At 40.5% G+C, this 17553-nt stretch overlaps 1 protein-coding gene across 2 annotated transcripts in view; it reads left to right on the top strand.

The window, feature by feature from the left end:
* The first annotated feature begins 577 nt into the window (after positions 1-577).
* The window catches only part of ubr3 (ubiquitin protein ligase E3 component n-recognin 3), a 39403-nt gene continuing 22427 nt past the window's right edge, over positions 578-17553 (top strand). The window contains exons 1-25 of one of the 2 annotated variants that reach the window (XM_034213320.1): positions 578-1063; positions 2379-2518; positions 2814-2966; positions 3103-3258; positions 3624-3664; positions 3831-3897; positions 3986-4116; positions 4342-4570; positions 5323-5502; positions 7790-7923; positions 8087-8173; positions 8259-8324; positions 8413-8502; positions 8592-8720; positions 8811-8863; positions 8956-9089; positions 9326-9411; positions 9508-9649; positions 10939-11035; positions 12097-12238; positions 12873-12977; positions 13057-13227; positions 14160-14192; positions 15099-15544; positions 16899-16987. In XM_034213320.1, the coding sequence (XP_034069211.1) occupies positions 630-1063; positions 2379-2518; positions 2814-2966; positions 3103-3258; positions 3624-3664; positions 3831-3897; positions 3986-4116; positions 4342-4570; positions 5323-5502; positions 7790-7923; positions 8087-8173; positions 8259-8324; positions 8413-8502; positions 8592-8720; positions 8811-8863; positions 8956-9089; positions 9326-9411; positions 9508-9649; positions 10939-11035; positions 12097-12238; positions 12873-12977; positions 13057-13227; positions 14160-14192; positions 15099-15544; positions 16899-16987 (3535 nt within the window). In that variant the 5' untranslated portion in view covers positions 578-629. The remainder of the gene's footprint in view (positions 1064-2378; positions 2519-2813; positions 2967-3102; positions 3259-3623; positions 3665-3830; positions 3898-3985; positions 4117-4341; positions 4571-5322; positions 5503-7789; positions 7924-8086; positions 8174-8258; positions 8325-8412; positions 8503-8591; positions 8721-8810; positions 8864-8955; positions 9090-9325; positions 9412-9507; positions 9650-10938; positions 11036-12096; positions 12239-12872; positions 12978-13056; positions 13228-14159; positions 14193-15098; positions 15545-16898; positions 16988-17553) is intronic. The other variant, XM_034213321.1, reaches the window with a different exon arrangement.

The raw sequence follows: 17553 nt of genomic DNA, 5'->3' as shown, positions 1-17553 counted from the left end.
CCTCATTATCTTGCATGGGTGCACTAAGAGATAATGCTTTATCTTTATCGGTGTGATGATGGAGCGGCAGGGCATCAGTTAGATAGTAAACAAGGATACAAAACAGCATGCATGACTGTGCATGAATGGAGCTGGTTAAACAAGACAGACTGTGAGATCAAATACTTATACAAGGCTCAATTATATCAAGTGCTCAAATTAGATACATTTTCAGTCATTGCTCTTTTATAAACGTACATTTAGCTAAAACATCACTTCCATGTATTTAATAAATACATGTAACTATATATTGTGATTATTCAGAACATTAAAACTGTGAGACAATGAACGCATAACTGTGCTCCCAATATAATTTCTTCACTTACCCCCTTTTTGTGTTACTTTATAATTTTAATATTATAATTTTATAATATAATTTTAAAGTTTTATTTCCCCTAAATTTGCTATTATATATTTACGTCAATGTCTGTTTAATCTGACACATTACTGTTTATTTATTTGTAGTGTTAACTGATTTGGGAATAAAAAAACACCCGCTAAAGACAACGTGACTAGACGTATCGCGAGAAAGCCCGAGAACATGGAAGCAAGACAACAAAAATAAATTTGTGTACAACAAGCCAGAGTGCATGATGGCGGCGTCGCTGCTGCGCCGGGACAAGAAAGCTACTGCCACCCACTTGAAGGTAGACTTAAGTCGGACTGACAATAGCTCCGGGGTGCGACAACTTCAGGAGCTGCTCGACGTTGTGCTAAATCCGGAGACACCAGCGGCGGACACAGAGGCTCTGGACTGGTGTAAATGTCTGATTGCAGGAGGCGAAGGTTTCGAGGAGTTCTGCAAAACGGTCCGGTCCTATGACAACGCTACTCTGTGCGGACTGGTTTGGACGGCCAATTTCGTGGCATATCGATGCCGTACCTGTGGCATCTCCCCGTGCATGTCACTGTGTGCTGAGTGTTTCAATAATGGAGACCACACGGGCCATGATTTCAACATGTTCAGGAGCCAGGCTGGTGGGGCCTGTGACTGTGGAGACAGTAATGTCATGCGAGAGACTGGGTAAGTCCAAGCTAGCGGCTAGCTAAGCTGGCTAAGCTAACCAACGGCCAGTACTGTTTTGACAGGTCTGAGTAAGATGTGACCTATCACAGCTAATACCTTTTCCTGATATATTTAGTCCCTTTTACTTTTTAGTTCAGTCTGTAAGAGATATGCTTACTGCCAGTCAGCTATAGTTTAGAATAAGAGGATGCTCCTCACATTAAATTATAGGAAACCCTCGACTAAGCTGCTCTGAGGGTTAGCCAGCTGGCACCAGCAGCTGTACGTGGAGGTTTCTATGTTTCTACATATTGCCGATATATAACAGCTTAGATAAGGTCTGGGACTTGGGTCATTTTGATATACATGTCCTCTTTTACTACTGTTACAGACAGAATTAGCCACAACCCTTTATTAATAGAAAGTACATGTTTTCCAGCAGCACAAGGACACAAATAAGTACAGAAAAATAGAAGACTAAAACAAATATATAAAATAGGAGGCAAATGCTTGTAAAATAAGAGGAGAAACTAAACAAGATGGAATTATACAAGAGCAATTAATAACATGTTATACAACGAGACCCTGTGTGGTCCAATTACTAGGACATAGCACAAGTTGCAATACAATATTAGTAATAATGTAATGCACTATAACAGAATATCAAATGTAATAGGATGTACATACTATACCATGCTTACGCATATAGTAATATGTAATACAATCTAATATTGTATAATACAATCTTATAAAATAAAAGGAATGACAGTAATACTTTATTATTTTAGTAACATTATTATTATTATTTCTGATGTTATGGTGTGAAATAAAATGTTGTCAGCATCAAGCAGCTGACTGATTAGTCCAACACTCTTGAGCAATACATGTTGTAGTTTTGTTGTTGCTACGGATCTCATTGTGGATTAGCAGGGATACTCCCAGATTCTTACTCTTGATTGCTCATCAAACCCCAACCATCTTTACATCTGAACCCAATGAAATTCAACTATGAACCTTGCTGTTATCATAAATCTATAACATGAAACAATAACTAAAAATGTAATTCGGGATGTATTCCAATACCTTACTATTTACGATACATGATTCAAAGTATATCAAATGCAGTATGACAAAAATACCAGCATTTCATGCTGCATACAGTTGCATTTTTGAAGCATGGAAGCCAGCACAATCCTTTGTTCAGCAGACATATTTAAACCCAACCTTCAGGTTAGGGCAATACCTTTGTAGAGTCACTGCTTCTGGTGTCACCTGTTAGAAGGATTCAAGACTTCAAACTGTTAAAAATCCCCATTTGTTTTTTTGCTGACAGGTTCTGCAGACGGCATCGGTTGAGAACGGGGGAGAATGTCCCCATAATACCTCGAGACCTTCTCTTGATGTCTGAGATGGTTCTTCCTCGCTTTATCCTGTGTATCATCCAGTATCTGAGAGATGGGTACATTGAATCAGGTGAAAACACAGTCTTCTCTTTACAACCACGTGAGATAATAAATACTCTGGGCTAGTTACCATCTTTAACAAAAGCTGTAACTTTGAGACATTTCTCTTAAACTTGTTGGTGTCTTGTAGTATCCTATCTTCTATCATTTAATTTGATATGTTATACAATGATCTGTGGATATCCTGTTGCATATGAAGTGCAAACAGGATCTGCTGTGCAAGCAAGATAATTGTTTGTTTGCATCCAAAATGATGTTCTCAATGTACCGTGTCTGACGACTTATATCTTATCTTGCTCTGCCAGACACCTCAACTGAGAGAGATCTACAGAAAGTCCTGCAGCATCTGGAGCCCCAGATCTCCTTCCTGGAGGAGCTCACCAAGATGGGAGGCGCAATGAGGACTGTACTGACAAAGATCCTGACCAATCAGCAAACATTCAAGGAGTTGAGCATGGGTAAATATCCGTACTAGAAAGCTTGATAATCATGAAGCATTAAAATACCACATACTTTTAGTGGTATTTGTGTGGGTTGTAACTGCAATATATATTAAAAGTACATTGCAATTTCTGCTTTGCTTCACTGTTGCAGGCAAGGAGGAGAATTTGTTTGCTAACAAGAACTATGACAAGTATTTGTCGGCCTTGAAGAATTCTGGTTTGGTGTCTGTGGAGGAGAAAGCCCAAGGTGCTAATGCTGATGTCGCTGTAGGTGCTGAAGGGGGTGCAGGGGCTATGGTCCTATTGGGTAAGATAACCATAACAGAAGTTTTTACACTTTCTACACACATGTCCTTGAACTGCCTGTATTTTAGTTATTCAATTCAATATTTGTGTAAGATCTAATTTAGGGTTAAGATAACCAAACAGTTTATTGCCAAACAGCTTAGACCTCAGCTCTTATTTCTAGACAAATTAAACTTTGCTTACATGATTTAGAAGATCCTCAAATCTTTATGAAGTGAATTACATCTTATAAACCCATGTTGAATATTGCTGTTTGAACACATTGTCAGTGTTGCAGATATCTCGTGTAGCTGCTTTGTTATGTCAAGGGGCTCATGATGCTGATCATGGTTGCCTGTGGCTAAATGTTTTTATTGCTTTTCTTAGGAAACGCCGCACCAGCGAGCCCAGATGAGTCTAATAAAGAGGTATGTGCCAGCATCCCAGATAGAATAAATTATAACTTATTTGAACCATTCCTAATTAAAATCTTAATAATTACCAAAATGGTAGTCCTTTTTTAATTCAATTTGATATCAACTGATCTACAGTTACTATTGAATGACTTACTAGCCTCATTTTGTTATCTCTCAGGAGGACCAAGATGCAGGGCAGTCTGTTGGACAGAGGAAGAGGGTAAAGCTGAGCAGCAGTACCAAAGGTAAATGTAAAGGAAATATAAGGCTCTACTAGTATAGAGTATGTTGTGTTAAACAGCCATCTTATTATGTGCCTTTTTCTGCCCACAGACCCGTGTATTATTGAATCTCTGAAGCATAAATGCTTTCTGGAGGAGTTGCTGTTCTGGACAATCAAATATGAGTTTCCTCAGAAGATGGTCACCTTCCTACTGAACATGCTGCCAGATCAAGATTACAAGGTATGCTTCTCTTATATGTTTTTACAATTATTTGCAAAAATGCCAGTCTGTCATCACTTTAAGATGCATGTCTGTATTTTAGTTATAATATGATTCCTTATCATGCATGGCGTAGACTCTCGGGTAACTGAAATGATGCTTGAAGTGAATAAAATCCTCCTTAAAAACGACTGCATCATCGTAAGCCATAACTGTGTTATGGGCTTTTCTCTTCCTCTCTGGCAGATCACTTTTACAAAAACATTTGTTCAGCATTATGCATTCATCATGAAAACACTGATGAAAAGCCACGAGTCGGACACCATGTCCAACCGCATTGTACATATTAGTGTGCAGCTGTTTAGCAACGAGGAGCTGGCTCGACATGTGACGGAGGAGTGTCAGCTGCTGGACATCATGGTCACCGTCCTCCTGTACATGATGGAGAGTTGCCTTATCAAAAGTGAACTTCAGGGTAAGTTGTCCAAATGTATCAGATATCTAATTGTATTGCTTCCAAAGACCTCATCACATTTCAGCTTCTGTAAAGAACAACGCAGGTGGCTGATGTTATACCCTACAGAACATGTGAACATCTTGTCTGGTTTTTGAGTGTTGATATTGCAGTCTGATCATAAACCTGTCTGGCAGTATGCATTGTGAAACTGTTGCTTTATCATACAGAGATTCATGTTCTAAGCTTCAATGTCACAACTCAGGTGTCCAATTGTATCACTCAAAAGGTCACGTGTTATGGGATGCGCATAGCTGACATCATAACCGGAGTTCATTATAATCGCGTTAATTCACTCTATTTTATTAAGACTGCACCACCCTCATTTTTGGTAGAACAAAATGGGTAACTGAAGCCCGTGACATTTTTTGAGAATGAAATGCTGGTCTGCCTTCCAAGGAGCAAAATGCAGCTGTTGCGCTGCTTTTTATTTTTTAACATGCACAGATGTTTTATCTCTGGCTTTTTGTTTGCAGGCTCTGTGTGAATTAAGCTTGAATTTCAAATACTTCAGTTAAGCCCTTCTTTTTATACTGCAGACAAACTTGTTACCCTAAATGGCAGCGAGGTGTTTGAGTAATTAGCCAGTGTATTGTATTTCTTCAAATGGAAGTCCTTTTCTTTTTTTTATTGACTAAATGAAAAACCAAGTGATGTAAAATTCCATTTACTAATGCCTGCTTCTTTCCTTTTCTCTTTTTTCTCTCCTTTAGACGAAGAGAACAGCCGCCATGTTGTGGTGAACTGCAGTGAGGCTCTGTTGAAGAACAACACCTACTGGCCGTTAGTTAGTGATTTTATTAACATCCTCTCACACCAAAGTGTCGCCAAAAAGTTCCTGGAGGACCATTCATTGTTGATGCTGTGGATGAGCTTTGTGTCATTCTTTCAAGGTAAGTCACAGTTGCATAGGTACATTGTATATTTAGAGAATCATGTTGCCCATGCTTAGACTTTGAAAACATTTCCACAATTAATTGAAACATTGAATGCATAGTTATTATTATTATTATTATTATTATTATTAGACAGTAGTAAAGTAGTATATCTACCTTTTTGATATTGCCGAGCCAAAAACATCCACTATGACCAATGAGATCAAAGCAGCACTCAAAATAAACGATTGCTCCTGCTTTTAATTCATTGTTATCAATATGAAATATATAGAGCAGGGATGCCCAACCTTTTTTGCCAGTCTGCCGAGATCTACCAGTCCAAATAGAGAGGCGTAGCCATTACTACCAGGTAAATACACACTTCTACTTGTATAAAACTGACCGTTGTACGATTAATACTTCATAAAATACTGCAGATCCTTTATCTTACCTCTTTCTAATCTACACACATACAAGTATTTAACTGAAGTTACACAACAGTGTTGTTGAAACAGAGTTGGAGTTTATTCACACGTCACATACAGAGGGTAATGTTTTCAAGAAACATTGAACAGTGCTGCCACATATGGCACAGGAAGAAAAGAAAATACTCTGAACCCTTTCTTTGTCATTATATAAAAATAGTGTTGCTACAAAAGTATAAATTAGGCTTACTAATAAGACAACTCAGATCTGAAGCTACTCAGGAATCTGCTGCCAAAGTGCAATAAAAAAAGACAAAATTAATAGAATCAAACCCTTTTTTGTTGCATTTTATTAGAGTATAAAAAGAAATGCCTTTTTAAAATAGGATGCAAGCAACACTAGGTTCTTAACCTGAATTGAGACTATAATCAATGTAAACAGAACAGATCTTAATGTTTGCATTCTTATACCATTTTCTACAATAATTATATTGAATAAGTTCAAACTATAACTTACAGCTGATTAATAACGGTATCTAACTTGAGTTTTTATTATATCAAAAACCTGTTGAAATGCTACTGTTATTTTTACTGTCCCCAAAAAGCGCATCGGCAGCCTCCAGGAATGCTTCTTTCACAACTTCGCCATCTTTGAAAGACTTTATGTGTTTCGCAAGAACGTGACTGACACGATAAGATGCTCTGGTAGCAGCCTTGCTCTTGTTGTTGGGCCTGGTGAAAATGGACTGCTGTGCATTTAGCTGTCCTTTCAGGCCCCTCCCCTTTTGGGAGCGTAGGGCAGAATTAGGAGGGAATTCCGTCTCGTAGCGTTTGTGCACTGTTTTGAAATGCCGCTCCTAAATTACCCTTCTTCGATAAAGCCACGCTCGCATTGCAGATGAGACAGATGGACTTTAAATTGGAATAGATACAAAAATAATCATCCTCCTACTCCGAGTGAAAATTATATATGTTGGGCTTTTTTGCTTCTGCCATAATTGGACAACGTCAGGGAACTAGTGCCCACTGCCCACCAGCCACGCCCCGACACATGGGGTCACGCCAATCACAAAGCTTTGATGTGTTCAAGTGCATTATTCTGGCACAGGAAGATTATCTTATAGGACATTAACGATAAAACAGAATATTGTTGTTCTATTTTTAGACGCATCTCGCGATCGACTGGGAATCTCCGATTGCGATCGACTGGTTGGGCACCCCTGATATAGAGTAAAGCAGTATCCGAATTGCAGGAGGCAATATACATTGAAGGCAACATTTTTGTTGTTTTTGTTATGGGTCCTCAAATTATAATATAAATATAAACATTTAAAAATTCCCTCTAATATTTTGAATCGTATTGCAATTCCAATATCAGATAAAAATAATTGCAAATAGATATTTTTTCCCAAATTGTTTAGTATTACCAACAGTTCTTAGTGACACCTCACATGTCATCTACTGATGATAATGTCTCATAGAGGAAGTGGGTGGTTGTAACTTGTGTGTAAGACTGTCATTATACTAGGATTGTGGTGTGAGCTGCTCACTTGTCATGTCTACTCTCCACAAACCTAAAAATAACTGTCACCCTTTCACAGTGGCCTGCAGCAGAGTATCCTCTTGCTGACTTTATGTGCACAGTGTCACAAATACACGCATGTCTGCTGCACTGCTACTGCTTAAAAATATTTGTTTAATAGAGACTTATTTGGCTTTCAGGATACACATTTGGTTTCTTAAAATAGAAATGTGTATATATATATATATACTGACATTTTAATATGTGTGGGAACAAAACATATATTTAGCGTTTTGCTCATATGGGAATTATGAAGCCAATACTGTCTAACCTTGTAAACCCTTTCCTGCTGTGATAGGTATGAACCTGAATAAGCGCGAGTTGAATGAACATGTGGAGTTTGAGTCTCAGACATACTATGCAGCGTTTGCAGCAGAGCTCGAGGCCTGCGCACAACCAATGTGGGGTCTCTTAACACACTGCAAAGTCAAAGTAAGTATGTCTTTACACACAGACCACTACTTTCAAACACATCTCCTGTGTGCATTTCCAATTATCTAGAATGATCAATTGAACATGCCTCTCAAGCATCCTGTGCTGCATGTACTGATTCTCTTAACCCTATTTCAATGGTTAACATATTATCTGTCGACAGGAGACACAGGAATATACTAAAACGGTGGTGCGCTACTGCTTGGAGACCCTGCAGATCTGGTTCGATGCCATTGGCTTCAATGATGAGGTGACATTTTAAAGCTAAACCACTTTGTAAAAAGCAATTTTTTTAAACCTCTCCTTGTTTCTCATGACTGTTAAATCTCTTACAGCCTGCTCCAAATCAAGTGACATTTCATCTGCCACTGCACCGCTACTATGCCATGTTCCTCAGTAAGGTATGTCACAGACTCAACCTTAAGACATGACTCCCAAGTATATGCATGTGTGTTTTTTAAAGTTAATTATTTGGTTGAACATTCTCAGGCTGTAAAGTGCCAAGGGCTGGATCTGGACAGCCTCCTGCCTGACCAAGAGATGCTGATGAAGATTATGGTGCATCCACTCCAAATCCAGGTACACATTTCTGGTTGATATTCATGTGCATACCTCTACACGGTCTGTAGCCATATGTTAACTCAATCTTTTGCTATGTATGTCTGTAGGCAAGCCTGTCAGAGATCCACAGCAACATGTGGGTCAGGAACGGTCTGCAGATCAAGGGGCAGGCTATGACCTACGTGCAGTCCCACTTCTGCAACTCCATGATCGACCCGGACATCTACCTGCTCCAGGTTTGTATTGATTTTGATGGAACATTTGTATCAGTCATAAACTGTATTGACAAAATCATTTTTTCATTATTTTTCTATTTTGTTTTACAGGTTTGTGCATCAAGACTAGATCCGGACTACTTCATCTCAAGTGTTTTTGAGAGGTAAACTCCTTCGCATGCTTTCATATCATCTTAATTTGTCTTTAATGTAATACAGTTCAGAAGCATGATCTTCACTGTCTTCTGTCACGAAGGTTCAAAGTGGTCGACCTGTTGACCATGGCGTCGCAGCATCAGAACACCGCGCTGGACTCTGAGCAGGAGAGGCCGATGCTTGAAGGAGCGCTCACCTTCCTCGTCATATTGACAAGCCTTCGCGTTCATTTGGGTAAGTGGTACAACCGAGCACGCCCGCAGTCTACAGAGAGACATCAAGCTTCATTTGTATAAACAATTGCATTCAGTAGAGCTGTAAAAATAACAAACCGCTTACAATAAAATAAAATCAATCCTGTACCATATTACTAGCAATATTTCTATTGAGTTGTGCTAAGTGGCGTTTAATATGTGGCTTCAATTTGAGTCAGATTGTCAATACGTTCTACTTCTGTGTCTCACCAACAGGGATGACAGATGATGAGATTCTGCGGGCGGAGATGGTTTCACAGTTGTGTATGAATGACCGTACACACAGCGCACTGTTAGACCTTGTATCCTTCAATACTTTTTTCATTACAGATATATGTTAAAGAATACCTATGTTCAGTCACCCATGATAATCCTTTTCCTTAAGAGTGTTTTCCTAGATCCCTGAGAATCCTAACCCAAAGAGTGGCATTGTCCCAGGGAGTTGTAGTTTCGAGGAGATGCTCTCTGCTGTGGCTGACTTCAAAGCCCCGGTGTTCGAGCCCGGAGGCTCCATGCAGCAGGGCATGTACACGCCAAAAGGTACGGTGTTTGTTGGACGAGTGGAGGCATGACACAAACAGTCCATTGTAACGCATAACCTATTTATAAGCTTTTTGTAAAGTGCAGTAGGGGAAGTCACTGAAATGGCTGTAGTGGTTAAAGGGTACTTTCGGTATTATTTTCATACGTTTTTGTGTCTCATAATGTGGACATCAGGGTCTGACCCAATTATGGAAAGAACCGCAAAAATAACAGTTTTTCTTTTATCTTTTATCTTATCTTTATGCTGTAATTATTTTGAGGTATCTGCAAAGTTCGGGTTGTATCTGCACGACAGCCTGAACCTCCTGTGTGGAGATAGTAGTACATATTTCTGAGTGCTGCCCTCCACTGGCCAACACTAGAGTTAGCAGTCACAAGAATTGCAATGTTTTGGGAATGGGGCGTCCCAAAGTGGTAGAGGAACTGCAAATACATTCTAAATTGCTATTGCCGTCTTGTGCCATTATTATTAAGCAATGGCTGTTGCTTCATAGTTGGAGCTTTTGGGCAAATCAAAAAAATCAAGGCCTTGAACGTTTTTTTTAAATAGACAAAACATAGACATTTGAAAGTGCTTACATTTATATCATTAAGGATTTCTGTAAATTTCTGTGAAGCATGCTAGTTCTCATTTTATAAGTGTTGTAACAGTAGTTAACCTTGATCCAAGTCTCACATGCTATGTTGGTCTGTGGATTTGAGGGAATTAGGCCTGTAAAGTCTTTGAAAAGTCCTTAAATTTGATGTTAAATAAGATGTGGAACCCTGATGATAGATATATTTCACAACCAACCTAGAAGGAATACATGTTATGTATTGCATTTCAGAGAGAATAGAATCGGAGGGATGAAACCCTCTTTAACGGTCACACATGCAGAGCACACAGCACACACGGTGACATGTGGCCTCTGCATTTAACCCATCCTAGTACTAAGAGCAGTGGGCAGCTATTGTACAGCGCCCAGGGAGCAATGGGAGTGAGGGGGGAAGGGGGGTGTCCGGTGCCTTGCTCAAGGGCACCACGGCAGGGTCCAGGAGGTGAACTGGTGAACCAAGCACTTAATATGCTCATTTGTGGGTCGAAATGTGTAAAAAAACAAATGAATATGAGGCCTCAACACCCTGAAAGCATTGAGCATTAGATCTGTTATAAACGTCCTCAGCAGACCACTTGGGGGCAGGCTTATACCACTAACATAGAGAAGGGGAAAATAGGAAGATAGGGAGTCAATGCCACTTTCTACCAGAGGTCCCTTAACATTTATCTTGTTTGTTTTTTTAAACAGCGGAGGTGTGGGAGAAGGAGTTTGACCCCATCATGGTCGTTCTCAGAACGGTCTATCGCCGTGACGTCCAGTCAGCAATGGACAGATACTCAGCATTGTAAGTAAACACTGTTGACTTGGTTGCCCCAAGTTAATGGTTTGTTTATATACCTGAGATATTTGATAAACAGGGATTTTTCGTTTAAAAACCTTTATCTTATCCCTTTTCGCCGATTGTCCTTTTATTAAGCTTCACAGTATTCTATTATTTTAAACGGAGTATTCATGTGTAGTCATCCCTGACAAAGCCAGCCTGCATCATACTCTGCTCAGTGTTGTAGGGTCAACTCTCTCACCTGCCCATGAGGGGACATGATAAGGAAGGTCAGGTCTAGCCGCTGCTCGATTCGGTTCCAATTAGATGGCTGTCGAGCTAAATCAATATTTCAGTCTAAATTGTAATAGAATTGAGGAAATCTTTCTTGTTCGATTGCGGGTCGTACGTTTCCCAAGACAAACACATCCATGGAGGTGAAGGAGATACCTTGGGGTTAATTTTCTCTACGGTCGCTGGAACGAGAACAGATGCTAATTATACTCACTGAGTGCATCTGTATTTGAAATAGCAGTTGGGAAGATAACCTCTTATATAATGGGATTCAACGCCTTCTTTGAAATAGTATGGGCAGATCACTGATGGCACTTATTTTACATGCTCTATACGCTTTTCTAGGAGAGGTTTGCTGTTCTAAATCAAATGAAACGAAGGCATATTTCTCCTTGAAGCATATTGAAGCTGCCGTGGCCACCTTCAGAGTGTGATGGCAGCCTCATGTGGCTCATTCACACGGGTTGAATATGATGGATTGCCTGTCAGGCTGGCCCTGGTTTTATATAACAATGATCCCATCATCACTAATAGAGTGAGCGCCCGTGCTGCCTGTTGGCTGCTCTGTTGCATAGACTAAAACCCATTTTTATGCAGTGAATTATCCGGAACAAATGTTCGGTGTCACTTCATCAGACTCTTATTTCTTTCATGATCTCTCTTTATGTGCGAAATTCAACCTTTTATGTTGTGAAAAGCTAGCTTACTCTTTTATGGGTGCGGTGAGCCTTAGGTTTTGTGTATTACTGATGTTGATTTATTACTTGTTTATTTTTTATTCTGTTACACAGTTTAAAACAGTCTGGCCTTCACACTGGCAACCCATGGCCACCTTACAAGGAGAGGACTCCCCTGCATCCGTGCTACAAAGGCCTTACCAAGCTGTTGCACTGCAAGACGCTGCACATTGTGATATTCACTCTCCTCTACAAGGTGAGCCTTTTGATGACTATAGTCCAGCCCTTATATCTCAATGTAACCCTTGTGCTAAATCAAAAGTATTTCTGTTTGCCATATTTATTTAATGCACATGTAATATGATTTTAATAGATGTTGACACCATTTTTAGAATACAGGACTGTCCAAGTATAGAAGGCGCAGCTGCTAGTGTAGATGAGGTATAAAATAGATGTAGTTAGCAACGTAATACTAGTTTTAAATATACAGGGCATTTATATTTTATATTTAGTAACATTTTTACAGTGATTTTGCTTCTTCTTTTATTTAATTTTCATATATTTTGTTTTAGTTTCCTTTTTTGGGCCATGTACAAAGTCTCAAGTTTGTTGCTTCATATACATAAGAACTGTACGCTTAGAGATCTGTGTAGAAATGGCCATGATGCTTTGAGTTGGCAACTGCACCTGAAATGTTACCCCCTCCCTAGTTGGTCAACATTAAACCCGAGCTGAACAGCTTGGTTAAATGGCATTAGACCTACTACAATATTTAAATCCTGTGAAGAGATTGTGGCATTGCACAGTTTTAGTTTACGATAATAAACCTGGTAATAAAGGGTAAAGTGTGTCTGTTCCTCAGGAAAAACTAATAGTTTGATATGTTCTAGGTCTGGATGGACCATCAGAACATGTCTGAGCATGTGCTGTGCATGGTGATGTACCTGATCGAGCTGGGCTTGGACAACCAGGATCAAGACAACAAGCAGGAAGAGGTAAGACAGGGCTGTTTGAGATAAAACCCCCTCCTCACTTTCCAGACTTCTAGTGCCTAACAGGATCTTATGCTTGCAGGAGCCTTGCATTGAGGAGCACTGCCATGACAGCTGGTTCCCTGGCACAAACCTCCTCTCCAACCTGCACCACGTCATCAACTTTGTCAGGGTCCGGGTTCCTGAGACGGCTCCTGAAGTGAAGAGAGAGGCCCCTCCCAGCACCAGCACTGAAGCTTCTTCATATGGCCAGGTAACGGGGGGCTCTGTCTGCACCACAGTGATATTGATTACAGTACAAGAATCAAATGAAAACTTGTAGTGACGATACTGACTCCCAGGTTGTTAGTCACTGCATCCTTCCTGCCAATACCAGGAAAGTAAATCAAATGAGTTGCTGGGGATGAAAGCTGAACACCTAAATGCTCAAGACCCAGTACGGAAGTATTGTAATAATGTGTGGCTGCGAAGGTTAGACTTTAACACTTGATAAGTCTAGAGGAAGCCAGACTAAAGAATAAAGCCAGAATAAAGGTATTCTGATTCTGATATTCTGAGACTTATGATGCCGTTGGTTTTTCTGTTGGTGTATTTAGTCAAGTAATCAGCACAATGAACGTCAGGCGTGGTTTCTTTTGGATTGGCACTCAAAGCACAACCGCGATTATGCTGATGGCCCTCTGCTGCAATTAAATATGAACAACTTTTACCAACAGCGTAATAAACATTGTAGACTCATAAACACATATTTGACATGTCATGAAGGGGCTGAATCTAAAAAGGAAGTGTACTATGAGACTGCCTCTAATAACTCTTAAAGGCTTTGAAAATATATAATTTTCTTCACCCCTTGCTATTTTATTGTCAGCCGATAGGGTCTTAACGTTATACCTGCTGCTCATATGCTTTCTGCACTTAATCCATTCCCTGTCATCGGTTCCATGTAACCCACCAGCCAGCACATCCTCAGGGAGCGAGCCAGAGTGAAAACTACAGGAAGTGACATACAGTTAACATCTTAGTTGTTATAATAAAAATAACTATAATACGTTTTAGTTATAGGCTCCTTTTTAAAACACTCAAGGACACCTTACACATACACAGTTACAGTTTGGTTCATCAATGTTCCTCTTTCATCTCATTACCGTTATTGTTGTTGTTCGTTCTGCTGTACTTGCTCCACAGAACTCCCGGCGTCTTTCAGGGAATTGGAGAGAGGTACCTATCTACATCCTTTTTTCTTTTTTAAGTAAAAAGGCTGGTGGCTTCAAAGTCACTGGCAGCTGTTTTTCTCCACTTTATATTGAAATATGAAAGGATTTTCTTTTGCACACGTTTGTTTTGTGCTTTTCAAGTGAAGTGTGTTATGGTGTGTGCATATTGCTGCGCTTCAGCGGTTCCCCTCCCTCTTGACTGCTGAAACTAATTACATGTGAAATGCAGGTTTGGGGAAACGCTTTTTAACCGCATGTCAGTATGATTGATGTCGCCTTGACTGGGCTATATTATGTATGTTTACTTAACAGTGCAGCTCAGGTCCTTTTTGTCAGGTTAGGTCATGGCTATCTTTCAGAAGGCTTGTGTGCCCATCAGGATGATTTGAATTTTCCTCAGGAATGTTGTTGTTCTGAGTGCTATGGGCAACGTTATTCATGAAGCGTCAGCTGAAATGTTATAATGGACATTTTACTTCTATGTATGTTGTGCTTGTCTCACTATGGTAAAGAGTCACCCCTCCAATCCATCAAAGTCCTTCAGACTGCCAGTGATGCAAATTAGGAGATGATGTTTATGCCCAAAGACAGATCTCTGAAAGCATCCAGCTGCAGGTGGAATGAAGGGATGTTTGCCACGACAGTTTTCTCTGTTTGCATACTCTGCTGATATGATGTGGACCTGATACTTGAAATGTTGTGTGCTGTGACCCATTTTGTTATTTATGTATGTACCATAAGTGTCTCCAAATAGCTTTAATCTTAGGGCATGGTATATTAACGCTGCCAGATTTGAGTGTTTTATCCCCCAAACAAAAACAATGTACTCATGATCTTGTTAGTCATTACATGAATATGTGCTGTTGTGTGAATAGATTGTTAAAACAATATGTATTCTATGTTTTCTTAGAACCTGCGTGAAGCTCAGGTGTTCAGCCTTGTCGCGGAGCGGAGGAGGAAGTTCCAGGAGATAATCAACCGCAGCAACACTGAAGCCGCCCAGGTCGTCAGGCCCAAGAGTTCCTCCACACGCTGGGTCCCACCAGGCACCCCCCCTCAGCTGGTGACGGAGATTCTGGAGATCCGAGAGAGCATGCTGTCCCTGCTCATCAAGCTCCACCAGAAGCTCTCGTCCAAGCAGAACTATCTGTCGCCGTCCTGGCTGGATGATATGGACACGAGTCGTCACACTCACGGAGATGGCATTACAGCCATCGAGCGCATCCTCACAAAGGCAGCCGCGCGCAGCTGCCAGATCAAACGGAGCATCCAGGACATTTGTGGAAAGACGTGTCCTCCTGTGCCACCCAAGAAGAACAGTCCCTCTGACAAGAAAACCATGGATAAAGAAGAGAGGTAACATCATCATGTACAGTTTAAATGTGTTCAATTACAAACTCACCACCACTACTACTGATTTGTATGTGCACTGCTCCATAATGCATTTGCAGCACTTTATAGTTTTGCCGTTGTTGCACATTGATATGTATCACAGCGATCTCAAAAGGGAGTTTCATCATCATTTGTATTATTAAAATAAAAAATAAATTATATTTTACAACATACAAAAATGACTGGCCAAAATAGCAGCAGATAAAAGATTTAATTTTAAATTTTTATTTCGAAAGAACAATAATACACACAAGTATCCTTTCTGTGTTGGCAATGACACTGTAGTTCGTTTTGCACCACCGTAAAATGGTGTCTAGTGGCTATTTCCAAAAACCAGGTGAAACTCAGTGGGTTTTGACTCTCTACCAGACATTCACCCACTAGTCCGTGTCTCCCATTTCCCTCCTCTAATGATGATGGAATGGGCTATAACCGTTTCATAATTGCCTGCTTGTGGAGTTGGCTTCACCTCACAGATGGAGGTAAAGGTAGGAGATCTCACACGAACTGGTGCAGTTTCCATGGCAACCGTCAGGCAGCAGTGCGGTCAGTGGGAGCGAGAAGTAAGAAGCGGCTACCCATTCCTCATGCTGGTTGTCGGCGCCCCTGAAACCATCAGTGAAAATTATTGAGCTGTGACGCTCCTGTCAGCATTTGTTTATGTCCTCTTATTAGGGACTTAATTTACAGTCAGCTCTCGCCCTGTAAGTCTGCAGAGCGGGGCCCTTTCAAAATGGGCTCAACCCATCGTATTAGTTTAATAATCAACCTTTTCAACTCTCACATCACAGCTTTGTTAAAGTCGGACACCTGCTGTGTGCCGTTACCCCCGGATACATGGAGGTATCTGTTGCTCATGCTGTGGGGGATCAGGGGAAACATGCCCCGCACAACAGACATGCCTGTTTCCATGTTACTGAAATGCATCTGTGAAGTGGAGTGATACATGTTCTTAAATGGAGCAAATGGGTGCCAGGAACTTATTATCTGCTTGTTGTTGGTGCATGAAATCCCTATTTTCCCTTGCTGAGTGATTCTTATTTAATGTAAATAATCTAATTTGTTTAATATAATCTTGGTATAAAATGATTATATATCCTCTTTTAGTAGTTCATGATATTCTAATATATACCCACAAGTATTCGGTTAGTTTTTAACTCAAGTTAAACACTGGGTTGAAAGAAACGAAAATGTCAGTAAAGACATTATTTGATTGACAAAGGAGAAGCACTGCTGTGTACTGGGTATCTGCAGTTATTTAAGTGCTTGGATGTTGTTGCATATTCATCAAATATCATTTCCTTCTTCTTTCTTTCAGACGTCAAAGGGCCAGAGAGCGACAGCAGAAGCTTCTTGCTGAATTTGCCTCCAGGCAGAAGAGCTTCATGGAAACGGCCATGGATGTCGGTAAGAACGGACAGCTCACCTTTTTTTCTTAATTCTGTTTGCAAATAGTTTGCCTCCTTTATCTGGCATAGTTACAGAAACACAGCCATACCTCTCCAAAGGGCTATGTCGGTGCTGGGGAAAGGTCTGGCTCCACACTTTATCATTTTGCCATACAGGAAAAATGCTCTGACTTGTTTGGATTTCTTTAAACTGATCACAATCACAAGGACAAATCTTCAACTTGCACCGAGCAATGTGTATGCCTTCAGCAAGGACTCAGTGAGACTGCTGTAGTGTGTACAGTTCATGCGCCTCTCTAGTGTGTTAATCACGCTGGGTTTGTTTTGACATTGATGTAAAATACCTTTTTTATAAAAGCACCAAATACACAGCAACCCTTTTCCTCTGAAGGACATCCTGCTACAGTAGCCCTTGAAGAAAAGCGCTGTTGGCAAAACGTATCATAGTTCAAACCTTTCCACTGAGGCAAGGTGAGAATGGGCAGAGTCTTTGCTTCGTGGTCTCTGCAGGCCTGTTAGGAGAAATTGAGAGGAGAGCGCTCCTGTGGGAGTGTGGGGGGGGCC

Source organism: Gymnodraco acuticeps, unplaced genomic scaffold, assembly GCF_902827175.1.
Source record: "Gymnodraco acuticeps unplaced genomic scaffold, fGymAcu1.1, whole genome shotgun sequence".
Lineage (NCBI taxonomy): Eukaryota > Metazoa > Chordata > Actinopteri > Perciformes > Bathydraconidae > Gymnodraco > Gymnodraco acuticeps.
The sequence above is the reverse complement of the archived record's forward strand: the minus strand, read 5'-3'. Positions and strand labels throughout refer to the sequence as shown.